The 14,300-nt window shown below is 49.7% G+C and overlaps 1 protein-coding gene across 1 annotated transcript in view; it reads left to right on the top strand.

Annotated features, from left to right (window-relative positions):
• The window catches only part of TRIO (trio Rho guanine nucleotide exchange factor), a 203,553-nt gene extending 200,891 nt beyond the window's left edge, over positions 1–2,662 (top strand). Inside the window, 2 exon segments of the mRNA XM_049768364.1 lie at positions 815–953; positions 1,264–2,662. Coding sequence (XP_049624321.1) covers positions 815–953; positions 1,264–1,806 — 682 coding nt within the window. The 3' untranslated portion in view covers positions 1,807–2,662.
• The last annotated feature ends 11,638 nt before the right edge of the window (positions 2,663–14,300 follow it).

The following is a 14,300-nucleotide window of genomic DNA, read 5'->3' as shown; positions in this document are numbered from 1 at the left end:
GGATGCCGGGAATTGAATCAGGGTCTGTCCAGAGTTGGCCACGTGCAAGGCAAACCCCCATTTCTCTGGCCCCCCAAAATAATTTTTATAGAATTTTGCAGCCATGAAACTAGCAGATTCGACCCGAAGACTCCCTTCTACCCTGCACCTGCCTCTCCATCAGCTGGTCCTCACAGGGCACTGCTGTGTGCCAGGCCCCTGTGCCAGCTCACATGCCCAGGGTCCCTGCTCACATCCAAAAGGCTGGGTCTCAGTGTAGACTGTCCAAGTGCCACGCCTGCCCACCCCATCTCCTAGGGAGCTGAAAATGCTTCCGTAAGGTGGGGCTATCACTTAGAGGATGGAGCATATGCTGTGCCTCCCCTCTATATGAACTATATACACACACAAACACTCTCTCTCTCTCTCTCTCTCTCTCTCTCTCTCTCTCTCTCTCTATATATATATATATATATATATATATATATATATATATATATATATATATATATATATGAGCACTATAGAGGTTGGGCCCACACTCTCTCTCTCTCTCTCTCTCTCTCTCTCTCTCTCTCTATATATATATATATATATATATATATATATATATATATATATATTTTGTGAGCACTATTGGGGTTGGGCCCCAAAAGATGGGCCTAAGCATGTCCTAAGGCCATCAGATAACCCTAGGAGTGTCCAGCTTCAGGGGGATAGAGTGCAGCCCTGGGACATCCACCCACCCCCTAAGCCATTCTGCCCCATGCATAGCTCATGCAGAACCCAGAGACCCCCAGACTGATGAGCCCCCACATCCCTCTCCCTTGTGCAGGGCGGACCAGGGGCGTCTCCTGGACTGTGTGGTGCGCTGGGGGAACCTCACGGAAGGGAAGATCAGGGCGTACCTGGGGGAAGTGCTGGAAGCCGTGAGATACCTTCACAACTGCAGGATCGCGCACCTGGACCTGAAGGTCAGTGGGGGTGCAGAGGAGGGAGTGCTCCCAACTGTGTGCAAGCATGAGCCCAGGCTGAGGGTGGGAATGTCGGCTTCTGACCTGCCTTAATTGAGAAGACTGGGTTCATCAGACCCTAAAAAGACATTAGAAGCCATAAAGGTCCCACTGGGCTGGCCCAGCACTGGCTCACTGAGAGCATAAGGGAGGTAGGTGAGCACTAAAGCAGGGTTCCTTCATCTATCTCCCCATAAGAGCCACTTCATAATGGGGCCACCCCCAAAAGGGGCCCAGAATAACCCCACGCACCCTCCTCCTCCTGCCACAGCCCGAAAACATCCTGGTGGATCAGAGTGCAGCCAAGCCCACCGTCAAGCTGGCCGACTTCGGCGACGCCGTGCAGCTCGGCACCACCTACCACATCCACCAGCTGCTGGGGAGCCCCGAGTTCGCCGCCCCCGAGATCATCCTGGGCAACCCCGTCTCACTGACCTCGGACACGTGGAGCGTGGGGGTGCTCACCTATGTGCTGCTGAGCGGCGTGTCCCCCTTCCTGGACGACAGCACGGAAGAGACGTGCCTAAACATTTGCCGGCTGGACTTCAGCTTCCCAGATGATTACTTCCACGGCGTGAGCCACAAGGCCAAGGAGTTCGTGTGTCTCCTCCTGCAGGAGGACCCGGCCCTACGGCCCTCGGCGGCGTTGGCCCTGCAGGAGCCGTGGCTGCAAGCGGGCCACGGCCATGGCACGGGGGTCCTGGACACGGCCAGGCTGACTTCGTTCATTGAGCGGCGCAAACACCAGAACGACGTTCGACCCATCCGGAGCATGAAAAACTTCCTACAGAGCAGGCTCGGGCCTCGAGTCTGAGCGGAGCTTGCAGTTTTGTCTCTCATTCTCTTTCACCTGCCAAAAAAATCAGCTGTTAATCTGAACTCTGAGGAGAAAACCACCAACCATCCGACTGAGAACTGCCGTCTATTGATCGTGTGACAGGGCTGATCCCAGAGAGCCCGGGAGGGGCTCGGCCACCCCGCTGCGGGGTGGACAGGCCTCCTCCTCTCTCGCTGTGTCAGTCTTTGATTCAGGTTTCTGCAAAAAAAATAAATAAATAAATAAGATTTTAAAAAATTAAAAAAAAAAACTTTTTTAAAGGAACACAAATAGGATTTTGCAAATTTACCATTTTTTTTCCAAGATGAATTCAAGGAAACGCAATGCCTATGTTCAACCACTGATGTTCACGAAGTGAACCAAGGGCCCTCTGTCTCTGGGATGGACCCACCCTCCAAAGGGCCCAGAGCAAAGGGGTGGGGGGGCCAGGAGAAGCTTCTGGAACGTGCATCCAACCTCAGACTTCTGCATAGGAACAGAATGAATGGTTTTTGCTCTGATGAAATGTAGGCCTTACTTGTAAATAGACTGGCCCTGCCTTCCATCTTTTATCACCCCTTCTAGCCTCCCTCCCCACCGCGGTGGGGGGGAAGGGGTGACCTGGGAGGGAGGAGGTGCCGGGCTCAGAGGGCCCCACCTCCCCCCTCCCTCCAAGCCGTCAATCAGATTTTTTTTGTGCAGTACCGTCAAACGGAAGTACTGTAAACGCACTCCTTGGGGAGTTTTTTGGGGGGTTTTATTTCCTATCATGTGCAATGTTGTGGCTTTAACATTTTATGCAACTATTTATGAAGACCTCTGTTGTACCTGTAATAAATACATAGAAAAAGCACATTCTTCGTCCGGTGAGCTTTATGGTTTTGTGTGTGTGTGTGAGTGTGTGTATGTTGGGGGGTAGGGAGGAGGTGGGGGTGGCTTTGTACGAGCGTGTGCTGGGTGGGGGGGTGGCCATCTGCTCCGGGAGAGTTACCTCTTCATAAAATGGGTCAGTTTTGAGGACTGTTAAGAAAATAAATAAAAACTATTTCATACTTGGAATATAAAACTGGATAATAGGGTAATGTTTTCCAGTCGATTATGCTATTATTCCAAATGCCAAAGTATTATTACTTTCCCCCTCCCCCAAAATCAGTCTGGAGATCTACTACTTTTTAGACCTTTTTGATGCTCAACTTTCTGTATACAAAAGTTGGTTGGGTTTTGAGCTTTTGGTAAGAAATAATAAAAACCAATTAATTAAGCCACAGCCATCTGTAGGCTGGTTTGGGGGTTCTGTTGGCCAGGCACAGGGCATTGCCCCGGAGCTTCGGGTCTTTGGGGGGATACCCGGCTTTCCGGGGCGTCTTTGTCCTTGTGGGAAAGACACTCAGGAAACCAATAGTTCTTCCCCCCCACTCCTGCCCCAGAAACCCACACTCCTGGGTCATGATCTGGCATTGCTCTGCTTCGCAGCTTCTGAGGCATTTTATTTATTCTTTACTTGGGCTTTTCCTTTGATTCTTGTAAAATTGTACAGAAACTTTATTAAAAAAAAAAGAAAGAAAAAGAAACTGGATTCAGAACTGGATGTGTATCCCTAACCTCACACTTGTTTGTGTATCGTTTTTTTATGATTTCACTTTGACTTTCCCATTATTTTGCATGTACAGTTCTTTGTATAGAGACCCGACATGTTTACACAGTATGACGTGATGTAAATATTTTATTTTGCCATCAGTTATTTTTTAAAAATTAAACATAATTTGCCTGATGTTTGCGTGAGACCTTCTTTTTCGTTGGTTGCAGTAAGCAACAAAAACAAGATGTTGGGGATATTTGGTGTCCAGGGATGTATTTGGGGTTTGGGACCTGCCACACACAGCCAGGCTGCTGAGATTGGACTCCGAGGCACAGGCTTCTGACCCCGTTGTTTACACCACTTGTTCCCCAGTTAGAATCATAGTGAACATGGAAATAAGCCAAAGTGCCAATGCTAATGAATAGGCCAAGAAGTTGTGGTCTTTGTGCATGGAGGAAGACTATGCAGCTCTAAGGAAGGCCAGAAGGGTGCACGTTGCCACTAGATGGATGGAAGTGAGGATACCTCTCTATGCAGAGTGAAGTCGGAAAGGGGATGCCACAGAATGATCTTGTGTATGGGACGTGGAGATACGCAGCAAGGTAGCCAACAAGGAACAAAGTCACAGTCGCAAAGTTTAAAAAACATAATAAAGTGGTTATTTCTGGGGTGGAGGCCCACCGGTCTCTACACTTAAGCAGGGCTGAGAGAAGAGCTGGAGCTGGCCTGATGCAGAAAGCGGTTGTGGTAGGGACAGATGTCAGGTCCCACTGCAAAGCTCCAGGGGTCTGAGTGCAGAACCAGGAGCGATCCCTGAGTGCCACCGGGTTGGCTGAACGCAAAGTAAATACCCACTACTGTGCTATCTCATTCTGGCCCCAAGGTGGTGACTTTTACATCTTGGCCCCTTCCTGCAGAAGCAGAACAGCAGATGCAGAGGAGAGGGAGAGGCTAGAAGAGTGAAGTCCTGAGAGCCAGTCAGTCCAATTTGGGCTCAGTCCAATGTAGGCAGGCATGGTGGGGACGAGGAGGTAAGTTCTTGAAGAGGAGAGGGAGCAGGCCACATAGCACTCAGGTGTTTTGGCTGAACTGGAGGTGGTGATCTGCAGTATCAGGTTGGCTGGCTGGGGCTCATTTCCCAGGCAAAATCCCTAGGCTCATCTTTCCCGGAACTACTCCTCCTCTCACCCACCCCCAGCCCTAGTTGGGGGGCTGAGCAACGCCTTTCACCACTTCCTTCTCATGAGAAGGCCTTTTCAAGGCTCTTCAGGGCCCAGTCTCCTAGACTATGAAAGCACAGTATGTGCCTGCAGTACTCAGGAGCTTGGTCCAAGGACTGATGAGAAGAGCTGTCTCTTTGGTTCTTATTCTGGGTGTTTCAGTGCAGTGTTGCTGCCCCACCCCAAAGTACCCAGGGGCTTCTAGGCTTCTACCTTGGTGTGAGACCCTGGATTTGGTGTAGATACCTAAGACCCACCCATTTCTGGGAGGGGTCTTGGGAACCGGATATTAGGTGTGACCTTACCTGCAAGACCCGGCCCATTCCTGGGAGGGGTCTTGGAAAAGTTAGATAAGCCTTGGACCGAGGGAATTCGGCCCTTTTGACCCTGCTGAGCTCGCTGGCTTTGGGGTCTCTGTTTCTGGTCTTGGACCAGGATGGAGGCCAAAGGGAAGATGGCTGAAAGGGTTAAGACGCAGGGTAGCCTAGAATGGCTGAATGCTTAAAAGGTTATGAGATAGGCCACACACATGTGGTGAATAGGGCATGAATAAAGTTAATGCTTCCTGAAGCCCGCCAGTGAGTGAGTGATTTCGCCTTTCACCTGGGCCTGGGACTCGCGGCTGGATGGGGTTGTGGAGCCACGTGGTCTGGGATGGCAAAGAGAAATCCACCTCCATCCATCTCCATCCAGCCCCATCCTTAATTATCTAATACAACACTACCTAACCATGCCAGGTTACCCTGCAGTTCTGGGCCTCAAAGCTGTATCAGGGCCTCTGTCTTGTCCCCCTCGTTCTCTCTGTCTCCATCCCATCCTCACTCATCCCATCCTCTCCCTTTCTCTTTTTCTCTCCTTTCCACTCTTTTTCTCTTTTGTTTTTTTGTTGTTGTTTTTTGTTTTTGGGGCACACCTGGTGATGCTCAGGGGTTACTCCTGGCTATGTGCTCAGAAGTCACTCCTGGCTTAGGGGACCATATGGGACGCCGGGGATTGAACCGCGGTCCATCCTAGGCTAGCACAGGCAAGCTAGAGATGTGGAGCTTCTGATTCCTGGGTGTGTGAATGGGACTGAGAGAGAAGGAAGGTTTTCAGGACAGGGAGCATCATCTGAAGGGTGCCATGGGCTAGTCTAAAGGTCACTGTGTCTCCTTACAAGGAGAAGGGGAGGTGGCAAAAGTCTTGGCTCTTTTTCTCTATCCTTCTCCCTCTCTTTTTATTCCTGCCTCTCTCCCTCTTTCCCTCTCTGTCTCTCTTTTTCTCTCTTTCTCCTCTCTCCCTCTCTCTCCACCCTTATTGTTTCCTCTGTCTCCACCCCTGTCCTCTCCATCCTTGAATTTGGGCTGTCAGTCAGAACAGGAGACCAGGAAGCAGAGGCTGTACACCCCACACTGGAACTTGGAGAGCTGGGAAGCATGGCTCTGGGCCTGTTTCCATAGGGATTTAAACCCTGGCGCTGCAGGAGCAGGGAAGCATAGCGCTATTGGTGCCAGCACAAAGATCACCACTGGGCCAACTGATTCCACAGCCTTGCCTGAGACAGGCCAGATGTCTATATGGCTTCTCTCCCTTCCCTGCTGTGTGACTCCCGTTGCCAGTGAGACCTCAAGACCGAAGCTGACATTGATATTCACTCTCTGGAGCACCCTTGTCTCCCCAGGACCTGCCTCTTCCTCCTCTTCCTGGACTTTTTCAGATGCCCAGTGGGAACCTCCTCTAAGGCTCTACTGAGGTCACTGCTCTGCACCCCATTACTTGAGCCCACTCTGATTCCTGCTTGAGCACTTCGGGATCAGGGCCTTGCTTGGGGCACATATTCCCCAACTCTCCCCAAAGGCTGGAAACTGGAGAAAAGTCCATCTTTCCTCACCAGGTGCCATGAGCCCTGAACCAACAACCAGGAACATGGAGGCTGAAGATGCACGCAGAGCCCCTCCCAGTTCTGGAGGCCCTGAAAATTCGTACTTTGGGGTTCAGATTTGAAGGGAGTCAGGTCTTTCACACGCCCAGGAAAACCTTTGCTATCCTCCAGAGCACTAATTTCTGGCCTTCCTTGGTTTGGGATGCATCCATCCCATCTCCAAAGCCAAGACTTTTGCCACCTCCCCTTCTCTGGGGTGCGTGCCCCCCCCCAACCCGCTTGTAAGGAGACACAGTGACCTTTAGACTAGCCCATGTGCACCCTTCAAGAGATGATGCTCCCTGTCCTGAAAACCTTCCTTCTCTCTCAGTCCCATTTACACACCCAGGAATCGGGACCTCCATATCTCTAGAGTGTATGTCATTTATGTATTTATTTATTTTATTTTAATCATCATTAGATAGAGGTGTTTTTTGTTTGGTTGGTTGGGGTTTTGTTTTGTTTTTGCTTTTTGGGTCACAAAGGTGGCACTCAGGTTACCCTTGGCACTGAGTTCAGAAATCTCTCCTGGCAGTCTCCAGTCAGTCCATATGGGATGCCAGGATTCAAACCACCATCCATTCTGAATTGGCTGCATGCAAGGGAGATGCCCTACAACTGCACTATCTCTCCCACCACAGCCCATTAGATAGAGTTAAGAAGCTGTTGTTGGTTGAGTTTCAGACATACACTTTTCTAACACCCAACCCTTCACCACTGCTCATTTCCTGTCACCAATATCCCCAATTTCCCTCCTGTCATCCAACCCCCAGCCACACTCCAGCCTTCCTCTGGCAGATACTTTTCTTCTCTCTTCTTTTTTAGACACAATGATTTGCATTGTTGTTACTGAAGAGGCATCCTGCATATCACTTTATTCCTTTCAGCACAAAGTTCTTGTCCAGAGTGATCATTTCCAACTAATACTGTCATAGTACTCCCTTCTCTGTCTTACCTGGCCTTGCCACCCATTATTTCAATTATCTTGGATTATTATATCAGACTTAGGGTTTATTTTCTAATGTTCTGCAGGTGAATGCCATCACTCTATATGTATCCCTCTCCCTTTGACTCATTTCTCTCAGCATAATACAAGTAACTTTCATAACTTCGTTTTTCCTTTATTTTTTCCTCATGCAATTTAATAAATTTTTTTGTATTTTTTACTTTATTTAAGCACCATGATGGCAAACATTTGTTGGGTTTCAGTTATTAAAAAAGAAACACGGGGGGTGGGGGTGGGGGGTGAAGAACACCCCTCTTCACCAGTGCAGTATTCCCATCACTAATGCCCTCCATCTCTTTCCTCCCACACCCCCCATGTTCAAGACAGGCCTTCTATTTCTCTCATTCACTACCATTGTCATATAGTAGTTAGTGTAGTTATTTCTCTAGCTACACTTACCATTCTTTGTGGTAAGCTTCATATCATGATTGGTCCTTCCATCCTCATCTCTTGTCTCTGGATGTTATTACAATAATGTCTTTTATTTTTCTTAAATTCCAAAAATGAGTGAAACTATATTGTGTGTGTCTCTCTCCCTCTGACTTATTTCATTTAGCATAATAGTTTCCATGTCCATTTATGTATAGGAAAATTTCATGAATTCATTTTTCCTGACAGATGTATAGTATTCCATTGTGTATGTGTACCACAGTTTCTTTAGCCACTCACCTATTGTTGGGCATCTGGGTTCTTCCATTGTGCAGATGGGCCACAATTTCTTTTTTTTTTTTTTTTTTGGTTTTTGGGCCACACCCTGTGATGCTCAGGGGTTACTTCTGGCTATGCGCTCAGAAGTTGCTCCTGGCTTCTTGGGGGACCATATGGGACGCCGGGGGATCGAACCGCGGTCCGTCCTAGGCTAGCGCAGGCAAGGCAGGCACCTTACCTCCAGCGCCACCGCCCGGCCCCCACAATTTCTTTAGCCACTTTATCATTCTTGGTGAGCCACAGTTTCTAACTCTGTCTCCAGCAGTTTCTGACTTTGCCCTGAGAGGGCAGTGTACCACTCCCAGACCCTTTAGGTATCCCCTTTGTCATAAATTGGGCCAAAGGTCCTCCCAGCCTGGCTTCCATGAAAGCAATCCTTTCCAAAGACCTTCCTTCCTTCCCTCTCTCCAGGAAAGAGACACATTCATCACCTGGAGCAACTTCTCTGGAGTCTGTACCAGAAGAATCTATAGGAACTTGTACTACATAGCTTTGACCTTGGCTCTTGGGTCTCTACAGCCATCCTCTTCCCCCATTCACAGACATACTGTCTTTGTGGCAGTATGTGGCAAGCCTGAGCTCTAAATTTTTGGTCCCTTGATTCTCCAGGCTCAGCCCTGCCTGGAGCCAGAATCAGCTCAGGCTTCAGAACCTTGAATTCTGCTCCCAATGCCACATTGGCAGGTTCACAGGAGCACCTAACTCACCCTGACACTGGGGGGAATCCCAGGGCTTTGATGGCTTTGGGCAGCCATGGGCTGCCCTGGAATGAGCTGAATATGCCCCTCTATACCAGACTTTTGCTCCCGACCTACTTCCTTTCTGGACACAGCCCAGGCCTACCGTTGGGATGGACCACGTTGGATTGAGATAGAAAATCCAGTTGTGCTGACCCTTATGAACCCCAGGAGCTGATCTCTCACCGACTCTGCCAAGGTCCGCAGCCACATGTTGATTCTCTGGGCCGGGGGCTCCATGGGCAGTGTTTCCTGAGCCACATTCATCTTCCTATTTGTACTTGCCAGGCAGCATATGTCTATAGATCATCTAAAATTCTGACCAGATACTGAAAAACTTAACTGTTAGGAAAACAAAAGTCCAGCACACCCAAGCACAAACCCAAGCCAGTCATCAGTTTTCAGGAAAGTAGGACATGGGCTGGGCCAGAGCCATAGCAGAGCAGGGAGGGCACTTGCCTTCCATGTGACCAACCCAGATTTCATCCTGGGCATCCCATATGATGCCAGAGCCTGCCAGGAGTGACCTGAGTGCAGAGCCCAGGAGTAAGCCCTGAGCATCGCCAAGTGTGACCCAAAAACAAAACCCAAATGGAAAAAAGGGGGGCATAGGTTTATTCATTTGAAACCAAGAAGATCTGTGAGAGCCCATGGAGGGAAGGACTGTGGGTGCAAAGCTGGGATGCATGTGGATCCTCCTGGCCAGCTAATGACTTGCTAAAGGCGGGTCTACGCTGGCAATAGAGGACTCCTGCCTGTGCCCAGGTGACTGAGGATGCCCATAGTCCCTGGAGAAAAGAAAATCCAGGTAGCAGTCTGGCTCTCAGAAGGCCTTGCTGCAGGCTGGGACTCCTCGGAGAGACTCACACAGAGGAAGGTAGAGGGAGCAGAGGCCCCCAGTCCCCCACACAAAGAGAGTCTGCTCTACAGATCTTCTAGCCAGGTGCACCCCAAACCCCAAATCAGCTGCAGCCACCTGCTTCGAGCTGCACCTATGGATGGTAAGTGGAGGCCAAGGAACTATTTCAACTTGAAAAAAGTCATAAGGAAAGAAATGCCAATACCAGGACACATCAAATGCAAAGCCAGAAGCCACCTTTTAGTGGCCATTCTCCTTGTCCCACCTCTCCCCATCTCATCCATCAGGGCAGGTCCCCTGAGGGGACTGAGATGTTTGATGCTCTGTGGCATCAGAATACAGGGCAGGTTGTGTTCATGGAAAGCACACAGAGAATGAAAGCAAACTCTGGGAGACAATGAGGAGCAGGGTGGGGTGTCATCTGGAGCACACAATCAGCCTGGGTGTCAGTATTGTAAGATCAATAGTTGGGTACTGGGTGAGCAGGCTGAGGCGTGGAACAAAGTCAGAGCAGAGTAGCCCCAAGTCTGGCCCCCTTTGTCCAGGCACAGGTCCCACTGAAATAAACATGCCGGGCTCTGTCCAGCTTGCAAAATAAACAACAATGAGCACTTGTGTGTGGCACAGCAGACAGTGTCCTACAGGGGAAGAATGTTTTATCCATAAATTACTGCAACAGCTTGGAAGGAGACCAAGGTCTTTGGCCAGGGATAAGAAATATGTCAGCAGAATATATAGCCAGAAAGGAACCAGGGAGTTGTAAAATGCGTCCATCGCTCCAAAGCCTACAAACCTCAGTATGAAACGCTCAGGCTGGACTAATCTGCCTGTCTTTTTTTGAGAATCAAAAGCATTTTAGAGGCCTTAGCCACCCACTCTCCCCTGGCAGTCTGGTCCAGGCTGATTACTCTGGGCTCTTCTTGGAATCGGGATGGGCCCGAACCACAGCAAACTGCAGCCACACCCTACACCCTCCGAGGTAGAAATGACCCAGCTCTGCGACAACGGAACCTTATCAAACTGCCAAGCCACCAAACTGGTTCCAGAACTATAGAGTCTGGACCGCACAGCCTCAAGTAGTGGCTCAACACCTCAAAATGTCACAGTTGTGTCAGCCCAGTAGGATCTCAGCTAATGTGATAGGAAAGATGCATAGAAGACCACCAAGCTCAGGGAGCCCAAACAGTGACACAGAAGCTCAATGGGCACCAACCACAGCCCAGTGATTCCTTAGACACTAGCTTCAGCAACACCATGGAGAGACAGAACAATCATTTCAAACTGACCCTTGTGAATCTAAGTTTTGGTGGTTCCATTTGCCTTTGCATTGTGTTCCAGTAGAGTTGGGGTACATGATCTTCCTGGTGCCAAAGTGGACACCCACCTGGAAGCTTCTTGAACCCCCCACTTTTATAGATGTTATAGAAGCTTCCTCTGTGTACACAGTGACCGACACTGCTTTCTCTGGAGAATGGGGGACTGAAAGTTCCACGTTTCCCATCCTGGTTTGGTCTTTCTGTTGACTGACCATCCTAGCTTCCAAAGATTCCAGACATCCACCAATTATAGAGAAATGCCACCTGCCAATTCTAAAAAAGTGCCACCCACCAATCATAGACATGCCACCCACTAATCCCAGACAACTGCCACCCACCAACGCCAGATAAGCAAGAGTGGTCACAAACTCTAAAGCCAGGCTCAGAGAAGGGGTCGAGGGCATCTGGCTTTGTGCAGGATGGTCAGGATAACATGACATGAACTTAGGCGTTTGTACGGAAAACTGGCATCTTTGTGGGCAAGAATTCCAGGCTAGGATCGGGAGTGATAGCACAGTAGGAAGGGCACCTCGCCTTGCATGCCACATCCATCTGGTTTGATCCCCAGTATCCTATGGACCTATATGGTCCCACAAGTCCACCAGCAGTGATCTCTGAATACCACTGAGGTATGTCCCAAAATAAAATAAAATAAAATGCAAAGAAGAACTGTGGCAGGCACAGTTAAGGAGCCTGCAGTGAGCAAAAGTATGTGCACAGAAGGTGGCAGGACAGCGCTGGGTGAGGGATAAGGAGCAAGAAGGGACTGCCAGGCAGCGCTGCTTAGACAGGTGTCTATGCCTTATCACACAGAGCTCTGCCCCTGCAGTCAGCGCTGGAAGGTCATGGCAGGGCAGTTCCCTGGAAATCCTTGTCACATTTTCCAAGCCATAAATCTTTGGCCAGTTTTGTTTGGCTTCCTTAATCCTGGAGAATCCAGCTCTCAGCGAGGGGGAGGAAAGAGAGCAGAGCCCGTGCTGGGAGCAAAGGTTGGAGCGTCAGGGGACACACCCAGAGTCTCCTCTGGAACAGGACACCCTTGCCTCAGACAGTTCCCAGGGGAAGAGCACCCTCGGCTGGATCCAAGAAAAGGTCAAGACCAGAGTGATAGCACAGCAGTAGGGTGTTTGCCTCTCATGTGGCCAACCCAGGACAGATCTGGGTTCAATCCCCGGCATCCTATATGGTCCCCGAGCCTGCCAGGAGTAATTTCTGAGCACAGAGCCAGGAGTAACCTCTGAATGCAGCCACTGGGTGTGGCCCAAAAACCAAAAAAAGGAAAAAAAAAAAAAAAGACCAAATGGTAGATCAGCAGCAGAAAGACTGTCCCAAGTCCTAGAGGGTTCCACTGTGACTCAGCCAGGAACCTCTAAGACCTGCATCCTAGGAGTTTCTCAGCACCCAAGTTAGGAACCTCAAGATCTCCTCTATGAATTTGCACTCCCGTGCCCCCGGGAGCCCGTGTTTCCTCACTGTGTTGTATTTGCTGCTCAGTGACAACATCCAATTCAGCAACCTCTGGAGTCTGAATGGTTCTGTTCAGAGAGTGCCAGGTAAGTTTTCATAGGACATTTCTCAGTAGGTTCTTTAGGAGCAAAATGCAGAAGTGTAACACATGCACACCCACACGGCATGCTCAAACACGCACGTATGCTCACACACATGCCTGAGCACGTAAGCATGCACACACATACACCCATTCACGCACATGCAAGCATGTGTACACACAAGTATACATGCAATTCATATATATGCACACAACATGAATACATATATGCATATGCAGACACTCCCACATGCACACACAAACATGCACACGCTCAAGCACACAAATCCTCACACATGCAGTTGGTTAAGAGCGTGGAACTTTTTCTGTCTATAGGGGAGGACAGTGCCCCCACTGCTAGCAGGACTTGGAGGACCCTCAGAGGTGCCAAGGATCCAACCAGGGTGGGCCGCATGCAAAACTCGCACCTTCCTGTTGGCCTCTCTCTGGCCTCTCCTGGAATCTCCAGCAGGTGCTCCTAGGGCCCATGTCTCTCTTCTCCACACCCTTCTCCACAGGAAAGATGCTGCTCTCTGACGAGGGGAGGGAGCCGGAGAGCCAAGCGTGAGTGGAAGCTCAGAGTTAGCAGGGCTTTGGTCTTTTGGGGCCCTGAAAGACCCCTTCAGGAAGGGCAGAGGAGGCCCAGACTCTAGCTGTTTCTATCTCTGCGCAGCCACAGGCTCTGAGGAGGGTCCCAGTCCTTGTTCCCGCAGGAAGACCCTTGGCAGGTGGGCTGGGAATGCCTTGAAATTACTGGAGGGACCATTTGTGGGAAATGAGGCAGCCAGGTGTGTTTGAATGTGAGTGTATGTGGATGGATATGTGCTTGAATGTGTCGTGTGAGTGTGTGTGCATATCTGTGTGAGTGTATGTGTGTATGATTGTGAATGTGTGTGCGATGTATGTATGTGAGAGCATGCTTAGATGAGTATCTGTGTATGTGAGAGTTTGTGAGCGTGTTTGTGTGTGTGCGTATGTGTGTGTAATCCTGAGAAGGAGCACATCCAAGTAATAATTCTTGACTCTGTGAAAGTTTCCACCAAAATCTCCTTTTGCCCCCAGCCTGGGGGATAAGATCAGGATCAAGCCTCCCCTTCCTCCTCACACACAACGTTGCGTGTTCTGTTTGAATTCACTTCTCCTTTCCAGACTCAGCTGACTTGGTGGGGATGGCATGGTGTGGATGGGGAGAGGGTGTTGCCCTGTGGTATGGAGTGAAGGGAGATGGGCAGTCAAGTGTTCAGAGCCAGCCAAGCCCTGTGGGGTGCAGGAGAGGCCAAGGCTCTCCCCAAATTTCCCGATTCCTCTGGAAATTTCAGTCCTGGTCCTGGAAGGCAAAGCTGCTCCTTGGACGCTGCAAATCTTTCCTGTCTTCTACTTCTCTTTCATTCTCCTCCATCCTTGCAGAAACAGAGACTATTTGTGTGGGTAGGTCTGTATCTGAACCCCCATTTTAATCATATAAAATTTTTTGTTTGTTTATTTGTTTGGGGGCCATACCTGGTGGTGCTCAGGGTTACTCCTGGCTCTGCACTCAGGAATCACTCCTGGCAGGCTTCGGGGACAATATAGGAATTGAACTCAGGGATTGAACTCAGGTCAGCCGCATGCAAGGCAAGC

Source organism: Suncus etruscus, chromosome 2, assembly GCF_024139225.1.
Source record: "Suncus etruscus isolate mSunEtr1 chromosome 2, mSunEtr1.pri.cur, whole genome shotgun sequence".
Taxonomy (NCBI): domain Eukaryota; kingdom Metazoa; phylum Chordata; class Mammalia; order Eulipotyphla; family Soricidae; genus Suncus; species Suncus etruscus.
The sequence above is the reverse complement of the archived record's forward strand: the minus strand, read 5'-3'. Positions and strand labels throughout refer to the sequence as shown.